This window comes from Brachyistius frenatus, unplaced genomic scaffold (assembly GCF_029030835.1).
Source record: "Brachyistius frenatus isolate BFR_SWC_R1_liver_20210118 unplaced genomic scaffold, ASM2903083v1 Contig_3, whole genome shotgun sequence".
In the NCBI taxonomy this organism is placed as follows: domain Eukaryota; kingdom Metazoa; phylum Chordata; class Actinopteri; family Embiotocidae; genus Brachyistius; species Brachyistius frenatus.
This window is the reverse complement of record NW_027210602.1, coordinates 6,586,765-6,609,386: the sequence shown is the minus strand read 5'-3', so window position 1 is coordinate 6,609,386 and position 22,622 is coordinate 6,586,765. Positions and strand designations below refer to the sequence as shown.

At 38.9% G+C, this 22,622-nt stretch overlaps 1 protein-coding gene across 3 annotated transcripts in view; it reads right to left on the bottom strand.

The window, feature by feature from the left end:
* cntfr (ciliary neurotrophic factor receptor) overlaps positions 1–22,622 on the bottom strand; it is a 231,180-nt gene that overhangs the window by 23,161 nt on the left and 185,397 nt on the right. For all 3 annotated transcript variants that reach the window (XM_069704998.1, XM_069704989.1, XM_069705007.1), the window contains 3 exons: positions 15,636–15,753; positions 14,299–14,465; positions 7,481–7,644 (listed from right to left, as the gene is read on the bottom strand). In XM_069704998.1, coding sequence (XP_069561099.1) covers positions 7,481–7,644; positions 14,299–14,465; positions 15,636–15,753 — 449 coding nt within the window. The remainder of the gene's footprint in view (positions 1–7,480; positions 7,645–14,298; positions 14,466–15,635; positions 15,754–22,622) is intronic.

The following is a 22,622-nucleotide window of genomic DNA, read 5'->3' as shown; positions in this document are numbered from 1 at the left end:
CCTTATTCTCAGAGTGTTTGTTTATCTGACATCATTACATTTTGTACTGAGTGTACTTTTCTGCTGTGTTATGTATTTATCTACTGTATTTGTGGGTGGTATAGGTCATAGGTGAGCAGTTGTATGCAGATGTACAGTGTGTGTGTGCTCGTGTGTGCATGCATTGCAAGATTATTTACAACAGAAGCCAAATAGTTTCATTAATTTCCAGATATGAGTATTAAGATTAATTACTGTAATATAAATGAAATGACAACGTACAAAATGCTTGACAAATTCGAAGTCATTGGTATTTGAAAAAATCACCACGATTATGAAAACTCTTTCCCTTGCAAGGCTTTTAGGAGTCAGTAGTTGAATGTCTGTTATTGATAGTATTGATAATCTGAGTGTGTGGGTTCTTTGTTTTCACATGTGCAATCATGCATGTGCGTGTAGGAGAGCTTGGATAGCATTTGCATGCATATTAATCTCAGTAATTATAAGAACAAGAATGTTTATGTGTGTTTATTTATATGCATACCAGCATTTAAGAGTGCACTTGCATCTTGTGTGTGTGTGTGTGTGTGTGTGTGTGTGTGTGTGTGTGTGTGTGTGTGTGTGTGTGTGTGTGTGTGTGTGTGTGTGTGTGTGTTTCTGTGCACGAGTGTGTCTGCATGGAGACGTGTGTGTTTTCAGTTGACTGGAGTTCAACATCATCCCCCAAAGGGCAATTACAGCGAAGCAGATGCAGTTTCATACCACGAAGAGAATATTGAGCAATCTGAGATTGTTCTTATCACAGTTACTGGACCATTGCTTTAATTGCTGTGAGAGTTTGAGTTCACGTCTGTGTGAGGGGACCGTGAGGAAACAATGCAGCACGAGGCCAGGGGAAGCAAAACAATTCAGTGACCATATATGGATGCACAGATGTATTTTTATGTGCGCTTGCTTTGGCGTCTCTGATGATTTATCCTTAATTACAGATTAGCATAATGACGTAATGTGAAGTGCAGAGAAGAATTCTCTGAAAACAAATCAACTGCATTTAGGGAAACTTTGGCTATAACCCCTTTTATGTTTTTGACTCTTGAGCCTTTAATAAAAAAAAATTAAAAAACATGTATATGAAGAGGATAATGCGGATACCCATGGGTCAAGTTACTCTCTCTGCTTACTCACTTTAGTGCATAAGACAAACTGCTGTGGCGTATAGTGTCGCACTGCTTGGTTTGTATACTTGAAGCATGTAGACTACAGACAGAACATGTGGTCACGGTGGAGCAGTTATGGTGAAATTCCTGCGTTTCTGGAGCACTAATGTACGTAGGAAATAACAAAGTAGACTAATAATGATGTGCTGATGTAATGACGTCCAGTCATCAGTGTCATAAACTACCAATATGTGCTGCTCTTTAAAGGTTTGGCTTTACTGACCAGGAACATTCTAAATGATAAAATAGTGCATTTTATCACCTTAATGATCTCAAAGCGCTTTACAGTTTGTCTCCCATTCACCCACACATTCACACACCAATGGCACACCAGAGCCGTCATGCAAGTTGCTCTCCTGCCATCCACAGTAAGTTGGGGTTCAGTGCCCTGCCCGAGGACACTTTGGCATGTGGACAGGAGGACTTGGGAATCGAACAGCCTTTCTTATGATTAGTGGGAAAATCAACCAAGGCCCCAACACAGAACAGAAATAAATAATTTGATAAACAGTTAGCAACTTATTAGTTGTTAAAAGACATTGTGGTCATTTACTTTTCTTTGCAAATACACAATACCCATGCCCAGTGGCTTCAGCAGAATGATGTTTCATATTATGTACAAGAACGACCTGCCAGGTAGTAGGCTGACTTTCAAGTCTGGATTCCCATACATGCACATAAAACCTTTGTACATGAGTTTAAAAATCATTCAGTGATTTGATATGAGGATCATTCTGTCTGTCTTGCTGTTTTTCTATCTATGCCTAAATCAGATACTTAAAAATCTATGTTGCTTTATTCTGGATTTGGTTTAAGTCTGAAGTCTCTTCCTCTCTACTTCATCCACTTTTTTTTTTAGCCTAAAATATTGCAGATTTTCTTTCATTCCTTTCTCTTTTCTTCCGCTGAACCATTCATCTATCTTCCTTAAACTTCAAACACCTAGTAACCAATAGCTTATAAAACTTTCAAAGCAGCCTTGAGCACTCCCTTTTTTTTTTTTTTTTTTTTTAAATATCTCTTACTTTCATCCATTTGTCTGTCTATCCAAGCTGACATTGCTCCATACATTTAATCCTCTCCATATGCCAATTTATCTTTTCCTCTCTGTATTTCACTCACGAGTCTTCGATTCTTCTGTCAGTTTTCATGATCAAGTTTTACGGTCTCAGACTTACATGCTCTATTTAACATGACATCTCTTCAAATGTGGGGATTTCAGTCATGTTTCTCTATGACTCAAGTTCTAATGTATTTACTGTATGTAACTATGCATGTCTACAGCATCTCATTTAAATATACTGCTTGTCTCTTTTTACTGTATCTACCAGAGTCTGCTACCCATTACCGCCTTTTCTCCTTCTGTGATGCACTCCATTCATCCCGACTTCAAAACTTTCCCCCATTTTCCTTATTCCGTCTGAATCTCCATCACTCTAAGTATCTGTGCCAGTCATCCCCTTCATTCCTGAGAGCGATGGATGGTTTCCTCTAAAGATCAATCTGATCACAGCAGCGCTTTCATTTCAAACTCAAAACACATTTCAAAATGTTACCTGAGAAAAGCCATTCTCTTCCAGCGCTGCTGTCCAGCCAGATTAAAAGTAAATTCCAGAGCAATACCGAATGCTCCAATTAGTATTCAACCTCTGAGGGAATAATTAATGAAGTATATTTAGGGCTAATAAACAGGGTTTTTTTGTTTTTTTTTGCAGCCTAATTAAATTCCATTTAAAGATTTATGACACAGCTTGATAGTTTTGAATCCAAATGTTTCTACACCACTTTGCTACTATAGATAGACAGTCATTAACTGGGTCCACACCAATGGCAGCAGCCAATCACAAGCTTCCTTTACCAAAACTGTAAAAGGATATTTAAAAATAGTTCATTATTATGTTACAAATTATTGTATATATACTACACACACACACACACACACACACACACACACACACACACACACACACACACACACACACACACACACACACATATATATATATATAAATAATCTAATCTGCGAGAAATAAATGAAAGAGAGTAATGGCCATAAACGAGACAACATTTTTTTTTACTAACAGAGAAGCTTCAGAATTGGTTGCTTAGAACAGTTCATGTTAATCAGGTTAATCAAATAAATAGGCCAATTAAAAGGCCGAACTCACTCCACTGTAAAGCTCATGGTACATGTTTGTCAGTTCGTGTTTGTCAATTTATCTGCTGATTGCTACTTATAAGTAGCAATCAGCAGGAATTGTATCAAATTAAGTTACAGGAACATTATTGAATTATGTGGCTTAATTCTGACAATTGGTGGGAAAATTGGGTGCATTATGTACACACAAATTCAATGCACAAAGAACATTGATCTGTATATTATCTAGATCGTGCACTTTCCATGCTAACACTATAAAACAGCATTTACTAAATGGTGCAGAAGCACAACTACAGTGCATACGGAAAGTATTCACAGCGCTTCACTTTTTCACATTTTGTTATGTTACAGCCTTATTTCAAAATGGATTAAATTATTTTTTTTCCTAAAAATGATGTGTTACACAATACCCCATAATGATAATGTGAAAAATGTTTTTTTTTTTTTTTTTTTTAATTTGTGCAAATCTATTAAAAATAATAACAAAACAAAATAATCACATGTACATAAGTATTCACAGCCTTTGCCATGACAATCAAAATTGAGCTCAGGTGCATCCTGTTTCCACTGATCATCCTTGAGATGTTTCTACAACTTGATTGGAGTCCATCTGTGGTAAATTCAGTTGATTGGACATGATTTGGAAAGACACACACCGTCTATATAAGGTCCCACAGTTGACAGTGCATGTCAGAGCACAAACCAAGCCATGAAGTCCAAAGAATTGTCTGTAGACCTCTGAGACAGGATTGTATCGAGGCACAGATCTGTATGAAGGATACAGACATTTTTTTTTGCAGCATTGAAGGTCCCAATGAGCACAGTGGCCTCCATCATCCGTAAATGGAAGAAGTTTGGAACCACCAGAACTCTTCCAAGAGTTGACCACCTGGCCAAACTGAGCGATCGGGGGAGAAGGGCCTTAGTCAGGGAGGTGACCAAGAACCCGATGGTCACTCTGACAGAGCTCCAACGTTGTTCTGTGAAGAGAGGAGAACCTTCCAGAAGGACAACCATCTCTGCAGCACTCCACCAAGCAGGCCTGTATGGTAGAGTAACCAGACGGAAGCCACTTCTCAGTAAAAGGCACATGACAGCCCACCTGGAGTTTACCAAAAGGCACCTGAAGGACTCTCAGACCATAAGAAACTAAATTCTCTGGTCTGATGAAACAAAGATTGAACTCTTTGGCCTGAATGCCAAGCGTCATGTTTGGAGGAAACCAGGCACCGCTCATCACCTGACCAATACCATCTCTACAGTGAAGCATGGTGGTGGCAGCATCATGCTGTGGGGATGTTTTTCAGCAGCAGGAACTGGGAGACTAGTCAGGATGGAGGGAAAGATGAATGCAGCAATGTACAGAGACATCCTTGATGAAAACCTGCTCCAGAGTCCTCTGGACCTCAGACTGGGGCGAAGGTTCATCTTCCAACAGGACAACGACCCGAAGCACACAGCCAAGATAACAAAGGAGTGGCTTCGGGACAACTCTGTGAATGTCCTTGAGAGGCCCAGGCAGAGCCCAGACTTGAACCCAATTGAACATCTCTGTAGAGATCTGAAAATGTCTGTGCACTGACGCTCCCCATCCAACCTGATGGAGCTTGAGAGGTCCTGCAAAGAAGAATGGAAGAAACTGCCCAAACATAGGTTTGCCAAGCTTGTAGCATCATACTCAAAAATACTTGAGGCTGTAATTGCTGCCAAAGGTGCTTCAACAAAGTATTGAGCAAAGGCTGTGAATACTTATGTACGTGTTATATTTTTGTTCTTTTATTTTTAATAGATTTGCAAAAATCTTAAACAAACTTTTTTTACTTTGTCATTATGGGGTATTGTGTTTTGAGGAAAAATAATGAATTTAATCCATTTTGGAATAAGGCTGTAACATAACAAAATGTGGAAAAAGTGAAGCGCTGTGAATACTTCCAGGATGCACTGTATACAATGGTCACAAGTCCAGAGGTGATATGTGCAGAATTCCCCCCCTCAGAAAACTACACTCACTGCTGCGAAAAAGAAAAAACGCAACCACAATTGCATTCATCAAAGAACACCTCAGGAACGGAAAACCTTGATGTTTTTAGCTGTCATCGGCTCTATTTATATAATTTCCAAATTATGTGTCCCTACCCAATCCAAATATTGACTTAAGGTTTCCCACCTTTCGGGTTATGCGTCAGCTCACATATTGATTGATTAGTGGTGAGGGGGAGAAGGAAAACTCTGAGTGTGTGTCAGGATGAATCATCAGGTAGGACCACAAAGATCTGAGGCATTATTACAACTTTCTTCATTTTGACTGGTGTGTGTGTGCGTGCATGCGTGTGTGCCTGTGTAAAGAAAAAAAACAAGATATAGGGGGAGATAAACAGAGACAGAATGTGAATATGTGTGTATTAAATAACTAGGCTTTTACATGTGTGATTACTGAAGTTGTAACACGCATGCACGTATGTATATATAAGATGAGTGACACCTTCCATGTGTTTGCATGTGTGTACAAGTAGTGCAAATTAAGAGGTGAGTTTCATTCTACTGCTTGTTATTATTCTATTCTTTTTTTTAATTCATAAATTAAGTATTTATTCTGTAAATTGTTAAAACTGAATGTCAATAATACTAAACTGAACAAATATTCACACTTGAGAAGCAGAAACCAGCTAATTCTGGTACTTGATGAAACACTTGAAGCATTAAATCAATGCTTTTAATTGATATAATTAATCCTTTGTATTTATAACCACTTGAACCTCCAATTCATCACTGTGAAGGGGCTTAAAGCAGCCTTATTATGGGTAGAATTTAAATCAAGATCTTGAGAGTTTAATCATCTTAGGTGCGGTCATATCTTTAGTTCAGATTTCCTCAAACTAGGGGAAAACAAGAGGGGCCAAATAATCACACAGAAGTGTGTGAAAAGGTCTCCTTTCTGAAACAACCATGTGGAAGAAAAGAAAAGGCTGCACAACAAAAGGTTTAGGGTAAATTCAGAAGTGACAGAAACTTTAACATTGCAGGAAAATACTTTTTCTCATGGACATCGTGGACAATTTTTCCATGATGGTTCAAACCAAACCGATAGTAAGGGGAAAGGAGAGAAGATGGTAAATGTGGAAACACTGACACAGACAGAGAGACTAAAAGGTGTTGAAGGACATATCCAGGGATGAAGAGAGTGAGAGAAAAACTGGAAAAGGAAATGTGTATTAGAGTGTGTGTGGGTGTGTGCGTGTGCGTGTGAGGCTCTGTAATCCAAGCTCTTGGAACAACACCTTAGCAAATCATTGACTTGCAGGATAATAATCGTGCAAAGTTAGACTTTGGTAGACGGAGCTTTCATCCCAGGAATCCTATAGTGGACACATATGCTTTTACTATATAGAGCCCTCAGGGAACTGAACCCACAAGAAATACTCAGATACAGTAACATATACTAAAGCAGCAGAGCAATTTGGTCTGTTCGACCAGGGATCAAACTGAAACAGCTACATGTTGGATCATTTCACTCGTATCTACTAACCGTCCTCAGAGGCATCTCGTCAGACAAAGGTTATTTTTCTTAAAAGAATATCCATACCTAATTTAATTTGGGCAACGTTACTGCTCACATGCAGAAAAATGAGGTTCATGAAATAAGACGATACTGTTTGGACAATCTATCCAATTTCTACAAAACCTGCCGTTTCCTTTCGCCAAAAATGTGTGTAATGAGGTGAAACTTGAGCTGCAACTTGTAGGAAGCTGAGTCTTTTTATTTTGAACAACATTGCGAGATTTTTTTAAATCCTGAACAATGCAACTTACTCTAACAGGTGGTTTCCAGTGTTGGCTTTTGGTAAAAGATGTACTGTGTGTGAACAAGCAGTTAAACAATTCATAACTCCTTTATTTTTTGGCTTATGTCACAGACAGGACAAGCTATGTTTCTGTTCTTAAAATAAACTAATGCATATTATTTTGTTGGATGCGTTGATTGAAACTTTTCTCAAATGAGTTGTGATTAAATAGACATGATAGAGCTTCACATTGTTTACCAATCTCTACTCTCCTGAAAAATTACTGTCAAACGATTTGTTTCTTCTTGCGTCACACACACAGGCACAAACATGCCACTACTCACATGCTGCCACTGCTCTCGGATGAGCGGCCGGTAACGCAGGAAGTACTTCAGAGGGAAGTTGTCTATGTCAGGCCAGGTGGCGGGGCTGTGCCAGGAAACCTCCAGCCTCCGAGCGTTGAAACGGATCGGAGTCGCTGTCACGCGCTCCGGGGGGTCAGGTTTTACTGTGGGGAGGATAAAAACATTCAGTTAAAGGGGCACTTTATGGTCACTCAATAAGGAGAATTCATTATGGGGACTAAGACTGAGCCTCAGAGAACAGTTATATAATGTCGTTCCAAAGATAAAATAATCCTGATGATATTCTATTCACAACACAGTAGAAAAACAAAGGTTGTGCTCTGGAGCATTTACCGTTGGTCCACACAGTTTTTGCCACTGTGGAAGTCCTGTTTAGTAAAGCTAAATCTAGGTACAGTGCTAATATTGGAGCTAGTGATGGATACATCCTAATGCTTCGGCTTTTCTTTTTGAATTATTGTACAGCACTGGAAATTGAGAAACATGGAACTATTTGTTCATCCACCTTCCAATTCTAGCAGGTCAACAGCGATTGGCTGCGCCCACAAAGGTCAGTGCATCTCTACAAGAAATTTGAAGTTTCACCAAACTTTGTTCCCAGTGAACATTTGCGCAGAGCTGCTTTGATTTGACAGCAAAGCAAATGTGAGGACTGTCTAATCAAAGATGTTATTGAGATGCACGATTTAGAGTTTCTGAAGCTTGACTAATGTCGGGATATTCCGACCTCTAACGCACCAATTTTGAAACTTCTTCTCAAGATCAGTGCACCCTGTAAGTTTGAGGAAATCACAGAAGGGATCTGTCTCCTAACAACTATGACTACTACTAGTACGATGAATATTAGTATTAGTTGTAGTACTCTGACTATTTTCTTAAAGTCATAATGTACTCTAATATTAGTCAGAGATGAGGCTTACATTTGTTAACAGGATTCCCATTTCAAGTCAAATGTCCAATTCCTTGATGGTCACTGACAAAAAAGTTGAATTCCCATGACTTATAATAAACAGGAAAACAGTCTGCCTTTGTGCTGATATGACAAAATTCAGCCACATTTTCTATTCCCAGCAATTTGTCGGGCTGCAGCAGAGCAGTGATGGGGCAGGGCTCCCTCTCCCACATTTTAATATATCAATAGTAGTTTTACAAGTTTTACATCTGATTTTCTTTGAAGTCATTGTTTTGTAGCTAAAGCTCTTAGAAAAAAATACTTCATGGAAAATATTTAATTTTGATAAATGACAACTAAAATTAACACATGAGACAAACACAATTGCATGATATTCCATGACTTGGCCCAAAAGATGATCAGATCCCCTGACTTTTCATTTGTAATTTTTTATAATTTCATAATAATCCAGAAACTCCATGACCAGTGAGAACCCTGTGTTAACTTAGTAAGAAAAAAAGGCTGTGAGAAGAAAGATAGAGGCTGGAAATGTTTGATGTAACTGTGGGCGAGGCGGAGGATGAAAAGCCGTCAGTGGCTGATGAAAAGACATGTCTAAATGACGTGTCTCTGAATACCTGTCCACTGAGAAAGACACGAACACAGAGAGATGGAGAGAATTAAATTCAAAGCTTTTCAGACGATATTGAATGACCCGGTCTTTGTTAGATCACTCCCACCAGGGAACACACAGGCCTGCCACTTTGGCTACATGAAACCCTTTCTCAAGCAGATACACACATGGCAGTACAATAGGAAATGGATAGCCACAATTATAATCTGAATATCTGATAACAAACACACAGATAGAAGCAGAAGATGAAAGCACTTTGTGTAAAAAAAACACAACAACGCACATTTAGAAAGGCGTGTAAACACACAACACACAGATACGTAGGCGCAGGTAGTTAGACAGGCCATTAAGACCTAGAATCAATGATTCAAAATATGAAAGATGGAGAAAATAGAAGACACATAAAAGCAGAAACAGTTCTCCCCATTTGAGAAAGAGACGTTCATTTCTTTGTGACCTTCTTCAAATAAATGTGTAAAAAAGATGAAATTGAGAAGGAGAGAAATAAAGAAAAGAAAAGAAAAGAAAAGAAAAAGCGCACGCAGTCAGAGGGAAACCAATGACAAGTCAGTGGAGACCAAAGTCAAGCAACTCTCGTCTTTGTCCAACAGAACATAAGAGAAGAAAACATGTGCGAGCATAGAACAAAACAGAGGGAGATCTGTATGGGCGGAGTCTCCCAAAGGACTTTAAAGTATTCATCTGACTTGAAACATACAGTATTAGCTTTGTGTAGCATGAGTAACGAACACATCCTTCTCTTAATGACCTCTAGGATGGAAACAGCACGGGCCTGACCAAGAGCCACTCTTAACACAATAGCTGAAAGGAGGAAAGGGTTAAATGAAGAGTGTGAAATCTGTGTTAAAAAAAGAATGTGGGAGCAAATGTAGATTTCAATAAAATAATCTGAAACCATAGAAAAACGTAAGGTTGTGAAAAAAAGGCAATATCGGTACATCAAAAACAGCATTCTACATATATAAGCAGAGTTATACTATGCTAAAAATAATAACTCTTAATGTGGAGGCACATTTTAAAGGCTGGTTAAAAGGAAAGGAAACAAATAAAGTGCGTGATGTTAAGGGTCTAATCCATTGGCATTCCTTTTGTCGTGTCCGTCCACGCTTGGCCTGAAAACGTCTCTCATGCGTCCCTTGTTCATTCAAATATGCGTCGACATTACTGTCCCTCTATCTTTGTTCCAGTCTCATATTGCAACAGTCACTGCAGACATGTCATTCCCTTTGTTGGAGCGAAAAGGTAGACTGCAACATAAAAGACCTTTATATGCACTGTCTGCTGAAAATGGAAGGAAAAAGTGAGAGGCAGGGCAGCTAATGTCACAATAAAAGTTGCTACAGAGCGATCAAGAGCTACAACGTGACAAACATCTGAGCGTATGTAACTGTATGTTCTTCTTAAAACATCTGATCGAAGTTTTTCCTGAAGCCATTATTGTGAATCATTTATTCCTCTCACTTAACGCATCCAGGTGGGACATCATAACAACAACAAAAAGACATGTACAACTCTGTAGCCCCTCTTTCTTCTCTTCTCACATTAGTCCATGATTCCTTTTAAACAAATACATTTTTGGAAAAGAACAAACTCTGGACATCTATTCATTTATGTGCTGGATGACAGCTTTAAACAGTGCACTTGAATAAATGGGGAAAATGGTTTGAAGTAGAGTGCTTCGATCAGCAGTGGGAAAAAAGACACGAGTGACAAAATATTTCAGGCGCTAAGTTGAAAAGCTACTGCGACTGACCTGTTGGAATTAAATTACAGCTTGTTCACTGCTGAGTGACAGCTGGTGCTCAGGTGGACTACTGTCAGACTTTACAAAAACAAACAAACAAACAAGTAAAACTACTTTAAGAGAAACCTTTACACTTAGACAGCATCAGTTATCGTTTGATCATCTCGGCTTCGGAAAGCTTTAAGTTATCATTTGATGAGTGTGGAGCTTCCTCGGTGGTGCTCTTTGTAACACGGACACACACACACACACACACACACACACACACACACACACACACACACACACACACACACACACACACACACACACACACACACACACACACAATCTCTTCTCATTTAATTTCATCCGAGCTTTAGTTGAATGAACAAGGACAGTTGAGAATCGTCTTACTCCCACTCAGAATTTAGAAGTGCACCAGGAAGCATGAAATTGTTTTATTTATTTACGATCTGCCTCGTTGTCCCTGAAAATGAATGTGACTTACAACTTAGAATGGCACAAGAAAGACTTTTAACAATGCGGGAACAAAGAGCAGACGAGGTGATGGCAGAAAGGGTGTGTGTGTGTGTGTGTGTGTGTGTGTGTGTGTGTGTGTGTGTGTGTGTGTGTGTGTGTGTGTGTGTGTGTGTGTGTGTGTGTGTGTGTGTGTGTGTGTGTGTGTATTTGAAAACATAGTTGGTTAGAAGTTTCGTCATTTCAGCTAGTAGTTTGTTATAATAAAAAAAAGGCTTTTTCAAAGGTGCTCTTGGACACATTTGCTAAGTACTGGACTTGAGTCCTAATGTGAAGAACTTGGCCACTGGAGGTGAGAAGATGCTGCAACTCGTCAAAACCCAAGCCAAGCTCCCTACCTAGTTTACCACCTGTTGATTAAAGTGAAGAGGGTTAGCTCAAGCAGCAGTCAATGGTGACGGCACCCATTCGTTTTTGAACTCCAGTTTTGAAGCCTCAAGTTCGATATTTCAGCCGTCACCATCTTTATATTTTGGAGCCAGTAGTGACCATATTGGACGAGCTGGGAAGAAGCGAGCGTGGATTTGATTCAATCTGATTGGGAACCCGAGGACACTATGCCCACCCACCTATAGCAAAAACCTGACTGCACCACATGCCTGTCAAGCAAACAGACACGCCCCAAGACATATCATTCTTTGTGGCCTAATATCTAATTAATTGGAGAACTATTTTTAGATGGACTGACAAAAATCTGGTCAAAAGGAGTACATTTACTTAATGACACCTAATTGACTTGTGGAAAAAATGACTTTGTATTTCTTGAGAGAAGTTGAGGCTTTTTAAATGGGAGTCAATGGAGTTTAAATTTGAGATCTCTTTCCAGTGAGATGTTACTCAATTTACAGTGACTTGGCTGTACTAAACATTACTGTTGAAACAATAATTTATCATATTTAAAATATTAATACATTTTTAATTTATTCTTTTTTTTTTTTTTTTTTTAAAGAAAATACATTCTTTAGTAACAAGAAATAAACGATAAGAGTGTTGATCAAGATCTGGACTGAAAATTATAAAATATAATTAAAATTGTAACCATACCTGTCCCGACTGGATAAAGACTGAAAATGGGGGGGATGAGAAAAATCACAGTTAAAATGGGGGTATTGAGAAAAATCACAATGTTAAAATCCTTTCACTATGAAATACATGCTTTTTTTTAGTCAACTAATCTTCTCCTCTCTGGCCCTAAAAAAAAAATTAACCCCACAGTTCAGACCAACCAGAGTATGTGAAGTTAATTTACTGAAAGCAGTGAGAAGCAACTAGCAAAAACTATAGGAGATTATACACATTTAAGGCTGCAAAAAGTGTTAATGGAAAACATTCATCACAAATAATATGTTTTATCTGAGATGATTTGGCCGATGACAGCAAAAGAGAGCAAGAGAGGCAAACAGAGAAGACAGGAAGAAAAAAATGGGAAGAAACAGGAAAAAGAAGAACAAAGTTACGAGAAGGGCATGCAGTAAAGAAAGGGAAAGCAGAGGGAAAGAAAGGAGCAGTGGGGTATTTTGCTATCACCAATAGTTGAGGGATATTTCCGCAGCGAAGGCGCTAATCCGGCTACTATTAGCATTTTCATGAGTCCTGTGTCCGGGGCTTGGCAGAGCATGTCACATTTGGTTACTTAGGTACACACACACACACACACACACACACACACACACACACACACACACACACACACACACACACACACACACACACACACACACACACACACACACACACACACACACACACACACACACACACACACACACACACACACACACACACAATCTGTCTCTCTTTTTCAATACCTAGCCCTCTCAACCGACACACTCCACACAATCGCTCACAGCCCCATTGGTGTCTGTGTGTGTTTATGCGTCACACACACCCATATCGCACTCTGAGCAATACAACAGAGCTGAGGACTGCTGGCAACACTTCCCTTATCTATCAAAGTGCTCCTCATTCCTCTTTTAAAATTAATTTCTCCTCTTCACTGATTTCCGGTCCACCTTGCTTGAGTTTTCCTGTTATTATGTGGCCTTCCGCAGCCAGAATGAACAGAAACTTTTCAATCCAAGCAGCAGTTTTGAAAAAAAAAAAATAAATACTTACCACATGACCATGAAGATTGTATTTAAAAAAAAATATCAGACAGTGAAGGAACTAAGTTTTATGTTTAATTTTGCCATTAAATATGACTAAAATGTGCTTATGTGGCAGCTGGTGTTTTGGCTGAGAGAAAGTGGGAGACCAGACCACTGATTTGTCATATCCTGTCCAAGCCTCAATTAAATACTGTTGATGAGGTTGAGAGGGTGGATGTTTATTATCGAGTGCCTTTGGTAATGACAAGCATGCACTGTCAGTGAGTTTCTCACTAATGGACCGTGCATTTTTTTTTTTTTTTAAGAAAAAGCTGTACGCTCTCCTATCAGCTTGGTGACATTTATTTGGCCATTGCATTTTCAATTTCCTTTGTTTTCCTGGCACCAAGCATTGCTGTGTGTGCAACAAATCTCCAAAGGGGACCAGAAGTGAATGAAATCAGTCATCTGTGGTCAAACAAATGCATTAACATCGCTCGAGGGTTGGCATCCTCAAAGAGATGCTTTGACACTTACTCCATTTCTTCCGTTGCCAAATACTTGTCATACTGTGTGGGAAAAGGATAGATTTGCCCCTGAACTAAGTTCAGAAAAACCTTGTTGGTCAAATTTTATGAAAAGCGCTAATGTTCTGCAGCCTGAATTAGTTGGAAGGAAGTATTTGTATGCCATTCCAAATATCAGCGTGTTCCCCTTGAATCCTTTGAGCGAGAGTCCTGAATTAAACCATTTAATTTAGAGAAAAAAAACTCTGCTTTCACCATTTACATGCAGCGGGAGTAAGGATAACAAATTGTACTGTAGTTCATATTGTGTCAAATTTTATTTTAGACGTTAGCAGAGCAAAAGCGTAGGAGAGTAAAATAGAATCTATCTTACCTATACTGGACTCTTCAAAGGAGACAGTGGTCGAAGCTTTCCCCAGGGCGTTGACTGATGTCACGTTGACTTTGTAAGGGAAGCTGGAGAAGACCTCTGGAAACCGTACGTGACAGCGATTCTTGTGGACTGTGTCTTTCTGCACCTCCAGTGAACGCTGGTTGTGTCTAAAGAGAAATGGGACATAAAAGGATAAGAGAGTAGAAAAGGTGAAAGAGAAACAACAACAGACGTAAAAACAAAATAAAAGATGTGTTTTCTGCTTGATACACAAACTTATTTCCACCCGGAACCGAAGAGTTTTACTATCCTTCTTTAATCTTTGCACATTTTTTTTTAGTTTGACTTCTCGACTTGACTTCTAATTTGCTTGCAAGCTAAATTTGTTTAGCATCTCGCATTAGTTTGAATTACATCACACTGCAAATCTAAGTTCTGCCAACACTTGTGAGACAATATTAAATCACATTGGAACACTTTATTTATTGTAGATAAAAGCCAGATGCCAGCAAAAAGAATCACCAAATATATTTACAGTTCTCTTTATAGGATGTGGTGGAAGTTTTGAATTAAGAAGAGGACACTGATGTATACACCGGTTGCAACCAGTTCTGTTCTCTGATCTACCTGGACGTCAAAGACACTGACTCCTCTCACTCTTAATGTCTCATCTGTCTCTTCAGCTGTGTTTCTCTCTGTCTTACTCCTCATTATTATTCAAACAGAATAATATTGATGCTACAGCATTAATGAAAGCAGTATCCTCCTGCTGTTGTGGGAGCTTTGGTACTCTGTGATCAGGAAATTTCAAAGAGAACATGATAGAGACAGACTTTCAGGGTCTCCATCCATCCATTTTAATATTTAACATCCATCTACTGCACTGCAAAGACATGTCTAGACGACCAGGGGATAGTTGAGCTGTTGAACTAAGAAAGTAAGGAGTAAAACCAAAATACATTTTTCTTAAAAGCATCCTTCTTATTGTCTCACTGTGCCATTTTTCACTTGTACTATTCTTTCTGTTTGAATTTTGATAACTAAAGTCTCTTAAATGTGATGTTTTTCTCTTATATGCGCTGAAGTTTTACAGTGAATTACTCAGAAGATTGGGGTTATATTTTTTCCATAATAGAGAAGTTTGTGTGAAAAACAATCTGTTTTCTAACTTATGCGCACACAGGCATGTTTAATTTCTCACATTATTGAACAAAGAATGTCAAAAATTGCTCAGACTGCCGTTTGGTTTAGAGCAAAATGTTGTGATGAACAACAAATTAAATTAATCTGTCAAAGTAAAAACACCAAACTTCAGATCCAGACACAAATGCACTTACTGTACGTCCACTTCAAAGGTGGTGGGGATGTACGTCAGATGCAGCTGGTGCCAGCTGCAGTAGAAGCCTTTGGGGTAGGTGTTGGACCGACAGGTGACTGTGGGCTCCCGAGGTGGAACTACAGAGAGAGTAAACAACAGGAGAGAGGGGAAAAAAACAAAACAGTTCAATACCATGTACAGTATCATTAATGCTGAGATATGGAGAAAAAACATACCAGAGAGACCAAAAATCAGAGCAATACACATTACATTCATCAAATGCTAAGCAGCTGTTCCTAATTACCTTATTGCATAATTCATTCTTGATCATGTTTCATTAAAAAATGCCACCGCTGCTCAGTTTAAATGAAGTCGTATCTTTGCTACTTTTTTTTTTATTAGATATGCTTTACATTTGTTTAGTTGTGGTTGCCAGAGCTATTTTTTTTTTTGGTACTTTAATTTTTAATAACACATACATTAAAATTTGATGAGGATGGATGGTATTCAAAATTACTTTTACATGAAACATGCAGTCAGACACAACATTTTATATATTTCAGAAAACTCAAGCTCTGACGCTGGACGTGTTGTTGAATCAGTTTGTTTTGAGAGACCGTACTCAGTCATTTTGCATGAATATACTTATTGTTCGCTGTCTCCAATTTGTATTTAATGACGGCTGCAGCTTGTGTTATGTTATGACTTGGGAATCCTTTTAAAATGGCTCATGTTTAAAAAAAATAAAAATAATTTGCAGTGAATTGCAGTTTTTCCCGTCACTGTCAGGATTATAGGTTTCGAGAAAATAGCAGACTTAAAACGCCTTTGGAACATTTATGAAATCAATCCTTAAAAAAAGAAAATAGAGCAAAAGTGTTGGAGATTAAACTAAAGAGATTTGAGGAAGCAAAAAAAAGTGACAGAGCCCGAAAACAGGGAGGAAAGATGCTGTGTGCAGGAAGGAAGGATACTGAAGTGGTGAAGCAAAGGATGAATAAAAGAGGTTGGCCAGAAAAAGCGATGTTACACCAACTCTGGCCTCCTCCCAGATTAGAGTCTTTTCTTCACAGTAAGTCAAGCATGCATTCGTCTACCACTCCCTCCTTCTCCCCACAGCTTTTTACCCTTTCACCCTTGTTATCTCTAATGCTTTCAAGTACAGTGTCTCTCAACTAAACCAATGCCAAATGCTACTCAAAAATGATTTCCCACATTAGAGCTTTGCGTTTTCTGCTGCACTAATCATCCTCCTTTACTTTCATTCATATTATATCTGTATTAAATTTACAGCTTTTTTTCATTTCATGGCACCTTATTCAGTCAACAGCAGTATATTTGTTAACAATATATGGTGCTGCTATTGGAGTATTAAATATTGTTTAATAGGCAGTCAGAGATATATGATAGATTTTCTGATAACACTCATATTCAAACAAGTCCATTTATAGTCATTAATGTACATCAGAGTTGAATAAATTTGATGGGTCTAAGAGGTATTAACCCATTCAGTGCAGACATGGAAAAACTGCATGGGCTGCAGATCAATAACTGGTGTGACCACCCTTTGACTTGAAAGCAGCACCAGTTCTCTTAAATACACTTACGCTTTGACTCGAGGTTGAGATGAGGGCTGCGTGAGGGTCAACCTATCTGTTGCTCGACTCCAGAAAGAAATTATTTAATACGCTGGCTGTATGTTCAGATTAGCTGTCTCATGCTGCAGAAGGAATCTCAGACCCAGAAGCCTTCCTGATGGTATAACAATGGATTCAGACCTAAAGACCTTCACACAGGACTGTATTTTACATAAACTTTATTTGTTTCATGAAAGTCCTTTCACTATTAGCATTTGGTTTATAATATTAGTAAGATAATGAGTAAACCATTAATGTTACAGAGACAATGAGTAATATTGCTATGGTCACCCTTGGCACTAATTTTGAATAAACGTTGTACTGCTGACGTAACTGAAAATCCCTAAAAGATAATCACAAACAAGTATTGCCTGATCAAAAAAGAAGAGGCAAGGCGATTTCATCCATCACAGCTAAGTACCACTTCTGATTCTGCAGTTTGTTTTCTCCAAAAAGAAGAGGTCTGCAGCTCCAGAGAGAGAGAAAAAAAAAAAAAACTGTATAGAGTGCATTTATCCATTGTATTATCTCGAGTATTTCTCTCACTGCTGATAATTGCTGAGGTAATCAATCTGCAGCCACAGTTACTGTCATTTATATTGTTCCTGTGTAGGTTGTCCTTTTCCATCTCTGTCTGAGCTGCCTTACTCTGGATGCTGAATTTTCCCCTTTTGAATTAATGAATTATTTGTATGTGAAAAGCTTGACATTAATTTGAGTGATCCTTTCCCTGTATGTTTTTGATCGTTAATTTTTGCATACTGTAGCAGAATCGTGTCAGACTATTTTGTAATTTGTAACTGTGATATCTCAACATCTTTGTAACATCCTACTTCAAAGTGTATTTGCTCAAACACACACACACACACACACACACACACACACACACACACACACACACACACACACACACACACACACACACACACACACACACACACACACACACACACACACACACACACAAGCGATATGTATGCTTGATTGGTTGCTATGGGGTCGTTTCACTGTCACAGACAATCAGCTGTGTGTAAGTGGTCACCACAGTAATTAATTGGCCTGTCAATAACGTGTAACGATGAGGTGCCAGGGACGACATCCAATCACACTCAATTAATCACCAAGACTAATTGGGGCCATCTCAATCAATTGGCTCCTCATCTGAGCGCTTCAGTCAAAGTCATGAGAACACAATGTCGAACACACACACACACACACACACACACACACACACACACACACACACACACACACACACACACACACACACACACACACACACACACACACACACACACACACACACACACACAGAGAAATGGCGCTAATGTGGGCTTTGTAGAATCAGCCACAATCAATCAAACCAGCTCATCAAAAACTTCGGAGAAGATGACAACTAAAGATGACTCTGTTAGAGAAAAGGACACACAACAAAAAAAGTGCACATTGGTGGAGGAAAAGAGGTTTGAGGAAGATGAGCATTGGTGTGTGTTAATGCCAGCTGTGTTTGGAGTGGGTTGTTTGAACTCTGGATTTTTTACTCCTTTGATTTAGTTAATGTTGCCAAGCCTGAGTGGTGTCAATCAAACTACCACTGAGGCACTTACTGGAGAGTTCCTCCAAGCGGACTGAGATGTATTTTTTTAGGAGGAAGAACGTTCTCCGAACTAATCGATACTAAACTTAGTCCACATTAGGATGGGGTGACACCTGAATGTCCGCTGGTTATATAGCCAAATACAGCAAAAAGAAGCAAGGACAAATAAAACAATCTGGACTGATACTGATGCAATGCTCTTTCCACAGTAAACGCTACCTCAAAGTCCACGGGATTGAAATTTACAAGCCCTGGATTGCTTGAAAATTCTGGTCAGTTTGAACGTTAACCACGTTTTGTGGTCGAAATGACTTACTTCCCTCAGAACACCAACAAATAGTGCTCTCACATGTTGGAACTCTTACTTGTGTCGTGCACGACTTTTTAAAGAGGAGTGTTGTTTCAAACCGCACACTGTTGTTCTGCACTGACCGGACGTAACCTCAGCATGTGAATACCTCACCCGCCAAAATATCTGCAGCTTTAATTATTTTACCAAGAAATTAACATTGTTTTTGTGCCCTCTGTTTAACACACTCAATAAACACACTGGTGGCTTCCGTCCAGCAGCAGGAGTGAAAAGAAACACGTTTATGCAGTGTTCTTATAGAACTAGCATTTAGCTGCTATTAGATGAACTGCTTGGCTGCATTTCAATATTTAATCCTGGTGGTTAGAGCTGGCTAAAGAGGAAACTGAAACCAAAATGATCTGTTGGTTTGATGGCATTGTAAGTAATGCCAGAGGAAAGACGAGGGTCACAGTTGGCACCTTAGAGGAAAGGAAGCGAGGACATGTGAGGAGAGAAAAGTTACATCGAGGGGAGAGGAACTGGAAGAAGGATGAAAGAAGAAAGGGTTGACGTGAGATAAGTCGAAGTAAAGGGAAAATATCTGAAAAGATGAAGGGCAACACATGAAAAATGGAGGGGACAGCATTCTTTCATCAGATGTTAATAATGTGCCCTTAAAAAAAAAAATGAATTCACACGCACAACACGTATGCATGCAGATGCACAAAGAGCTGCCACACAGTAGCTTCAATAATATTAGGACATGAATAGCTTTCAGTGCATCTACTAAAAAACAGAAAGAAGAGGAGAGAACAAGAGATAGCACACCTGTAGGAAAATATAACACAGAACAAAGAGGGTATGAATATTAAAGCAAATAAAACAATAATTAAAATTAAAATTACATCGTGCAGGTTGCTCTTATTTTGATGGACCACAGTGTGACAGATCACCTGAGCCACTGGAACACAGGACACCGCTCATGAATAAATGCTATTTGAATTAGTGTGCTTTCATCGTCTGGTTTGAATTGCTAAATAAAATGTGATTTTAAAGATGCTCTTTGTTAGCCTCAACATACACCTGCATGTGTGCACACTCCAAACAGATGAAGGTTCATAAATGATAATGAAGTCAAAAAATACAAATGAAAAGGAAGGGAAAAAAAGGGTTTTTGTATATGTAATTAACTCAGTAGTTCATCATTAATCATTCTGTCCATTATTATGTCAAAAATGCATTTAAAAATCTGACCACAATATAATTAATGGTTTGGTTGTATTCCAGACTTTCATTTGAAAAAAAGTATGTCTCTTAAGGTCGCTTTTTTTTACTTGATAAGTCACAGTGAAATTGCAGTTGGAGCATCTTTAGCTTGGGACATGTATTTCTGAGTGGAACAAGTGCTCAATGATTTTATTAGCTTTCAAGGTTGAGAAGATTGTCGGCCTCCACCAACACCTTCCTCACCCTTGGTGTTTAATCGGGAGGCAGCTGGAGAGGTACACTGCAACCACGCATCTGTGTTTTATCTGGTTGGAGCTGTTCGTGAGTCTCCCCATGCCATGTTTGATTGATTGTATTTATGTGCACATATTTCATGTTTGAGCAGAAAAATAAATAGATCTTAAGGAAATAAGAAAATAAAAATAAAAGGATATATTTAATATAAAACATACCATTACCAGACACATGACAAGAACATGAAACAGCATTTACTACAACCATCGAACATTGTACTTTTTTGATGTGACCTTTTTTTTTAAATTATTATTGTTTTTTCTTAATAAAGACGATAAGGGGAGCCAACATAATTTTGTAATTCTTTCTCACCCTCCATACTCTTTCTTCTTCTGTGCCGCTCTTCTAAACCTGTCACACAAAAATTCTGGGTCTCACACACACACACACACACACACACACACACACACACACACACACACACACACACACACACACACACACACACACACACACACACACACACACACACACACACACACACACAGAAATTTGATGAGGGGCAATGACATCCAGTAGCCTGGTTGCTAGGCTGCAGACACTGTAGTAATTGCTATTTGGTTGTGTTGGTAGCCTCCCTGTTGCTTTGTGTGTGTGTGTGTGTGTGTGTGTGTGTGTGTGTGTGTGTGTGTGTGTGTGTGTGTGTGTGTGTGTGTGTGTGTGTGTGTGTGTGTGTGTGTGTGTGTGTGTTTGTGTGTGTCAACATTATCCTGCCCTGCAGTTTCCTCCCCTGTTGCAATTTCTCCTGTCATTGACTTTGTGATAAAAATCAGGGTTTATGGCCTTCACAAAAATACAAAGTCACAACCTCACCGACCTTTCTGGGCCAGACTCTTTATTCATGTTATCATAAATTAAATTATGGTTTTCATGGAATCAATTTGACAAACTACAAACTTCTGCTAACACAGTTCAGTGAGAAAAACAAACCAAGGGTAAAAAAAAAAATCCACCCGTCTATCTATCTATCCACGTATCTGCCTGTCACGTTTTCCATATTAGAAATCCAACTAGGAAGAACTGGATCTGCTTGGAGTCAGTGCCGCTCCGAATGGCATAACTCGTTTAGGCAGATGGCTTTGGTCTCTGCTTGACTCAGCCAGCCAACGCTGGACTCGCTGCATTTTAGATTAGCTTGGTCATGTGTCATGGGAGAGACAGGAATGTAAATAAAACGGTAGGACAAAGTAATAGAGACGCTGCGGTGCCTTTTTGTCCAGACCAGCTGTCGTGGCTAACACTAATGTAATTGTGGTGTAATATTTTTATCCGCCGCTCCGAAGTTATACTGAAGTGCGTAGATGGGCATGTGAGTGGGTATGTGATTCATGTGAATAAAAGCGTGTGCAATGTGAATATGCATTTTTTTTTATATGTAAATGTAATAGAATTTTAAAAAGTACATATTTGTCTGTATAGTATGTTTACTTGTGTGTCTCTTAAAAAGTATCTGTGTGTCTGAGCACCGAGTTATTATTACTAACCCACTAACGATCTTCTTTTTTTAATCCTTAAAAATATATATTTTACTTTAAAAAAAAAAAAAAGATATCTTTGAAAACGTCTGGGTCTGAAGTTAAAAACAAAGTAAAAAAAAAAGAAAGAAAAGAAAAACAATAACATAAAGAGCAATTACTGGTGTGGTTTTGCATGCATGTGCATTTGTGTGTGGGTGTGCCCTTTATTGCAAAGCTATTTGATTATACAGAACTTCCACTCTACTTTATACAATCTCTAAAATTAACTTACTGACTCAAACTATAAGAATTGAAACACATGCACAACAAGAGTCTTCCTCTGTATCCCTCTTTTTTTCTCATCTCCCCGTTCTCTCTCTCTCTCTCTCTGGATTGGGGGCAGCGAGTGTGTTCACACACACACACACACACACACACACACACACACACACACACACACACACACACACACACACACACACACACACACACACACACACAC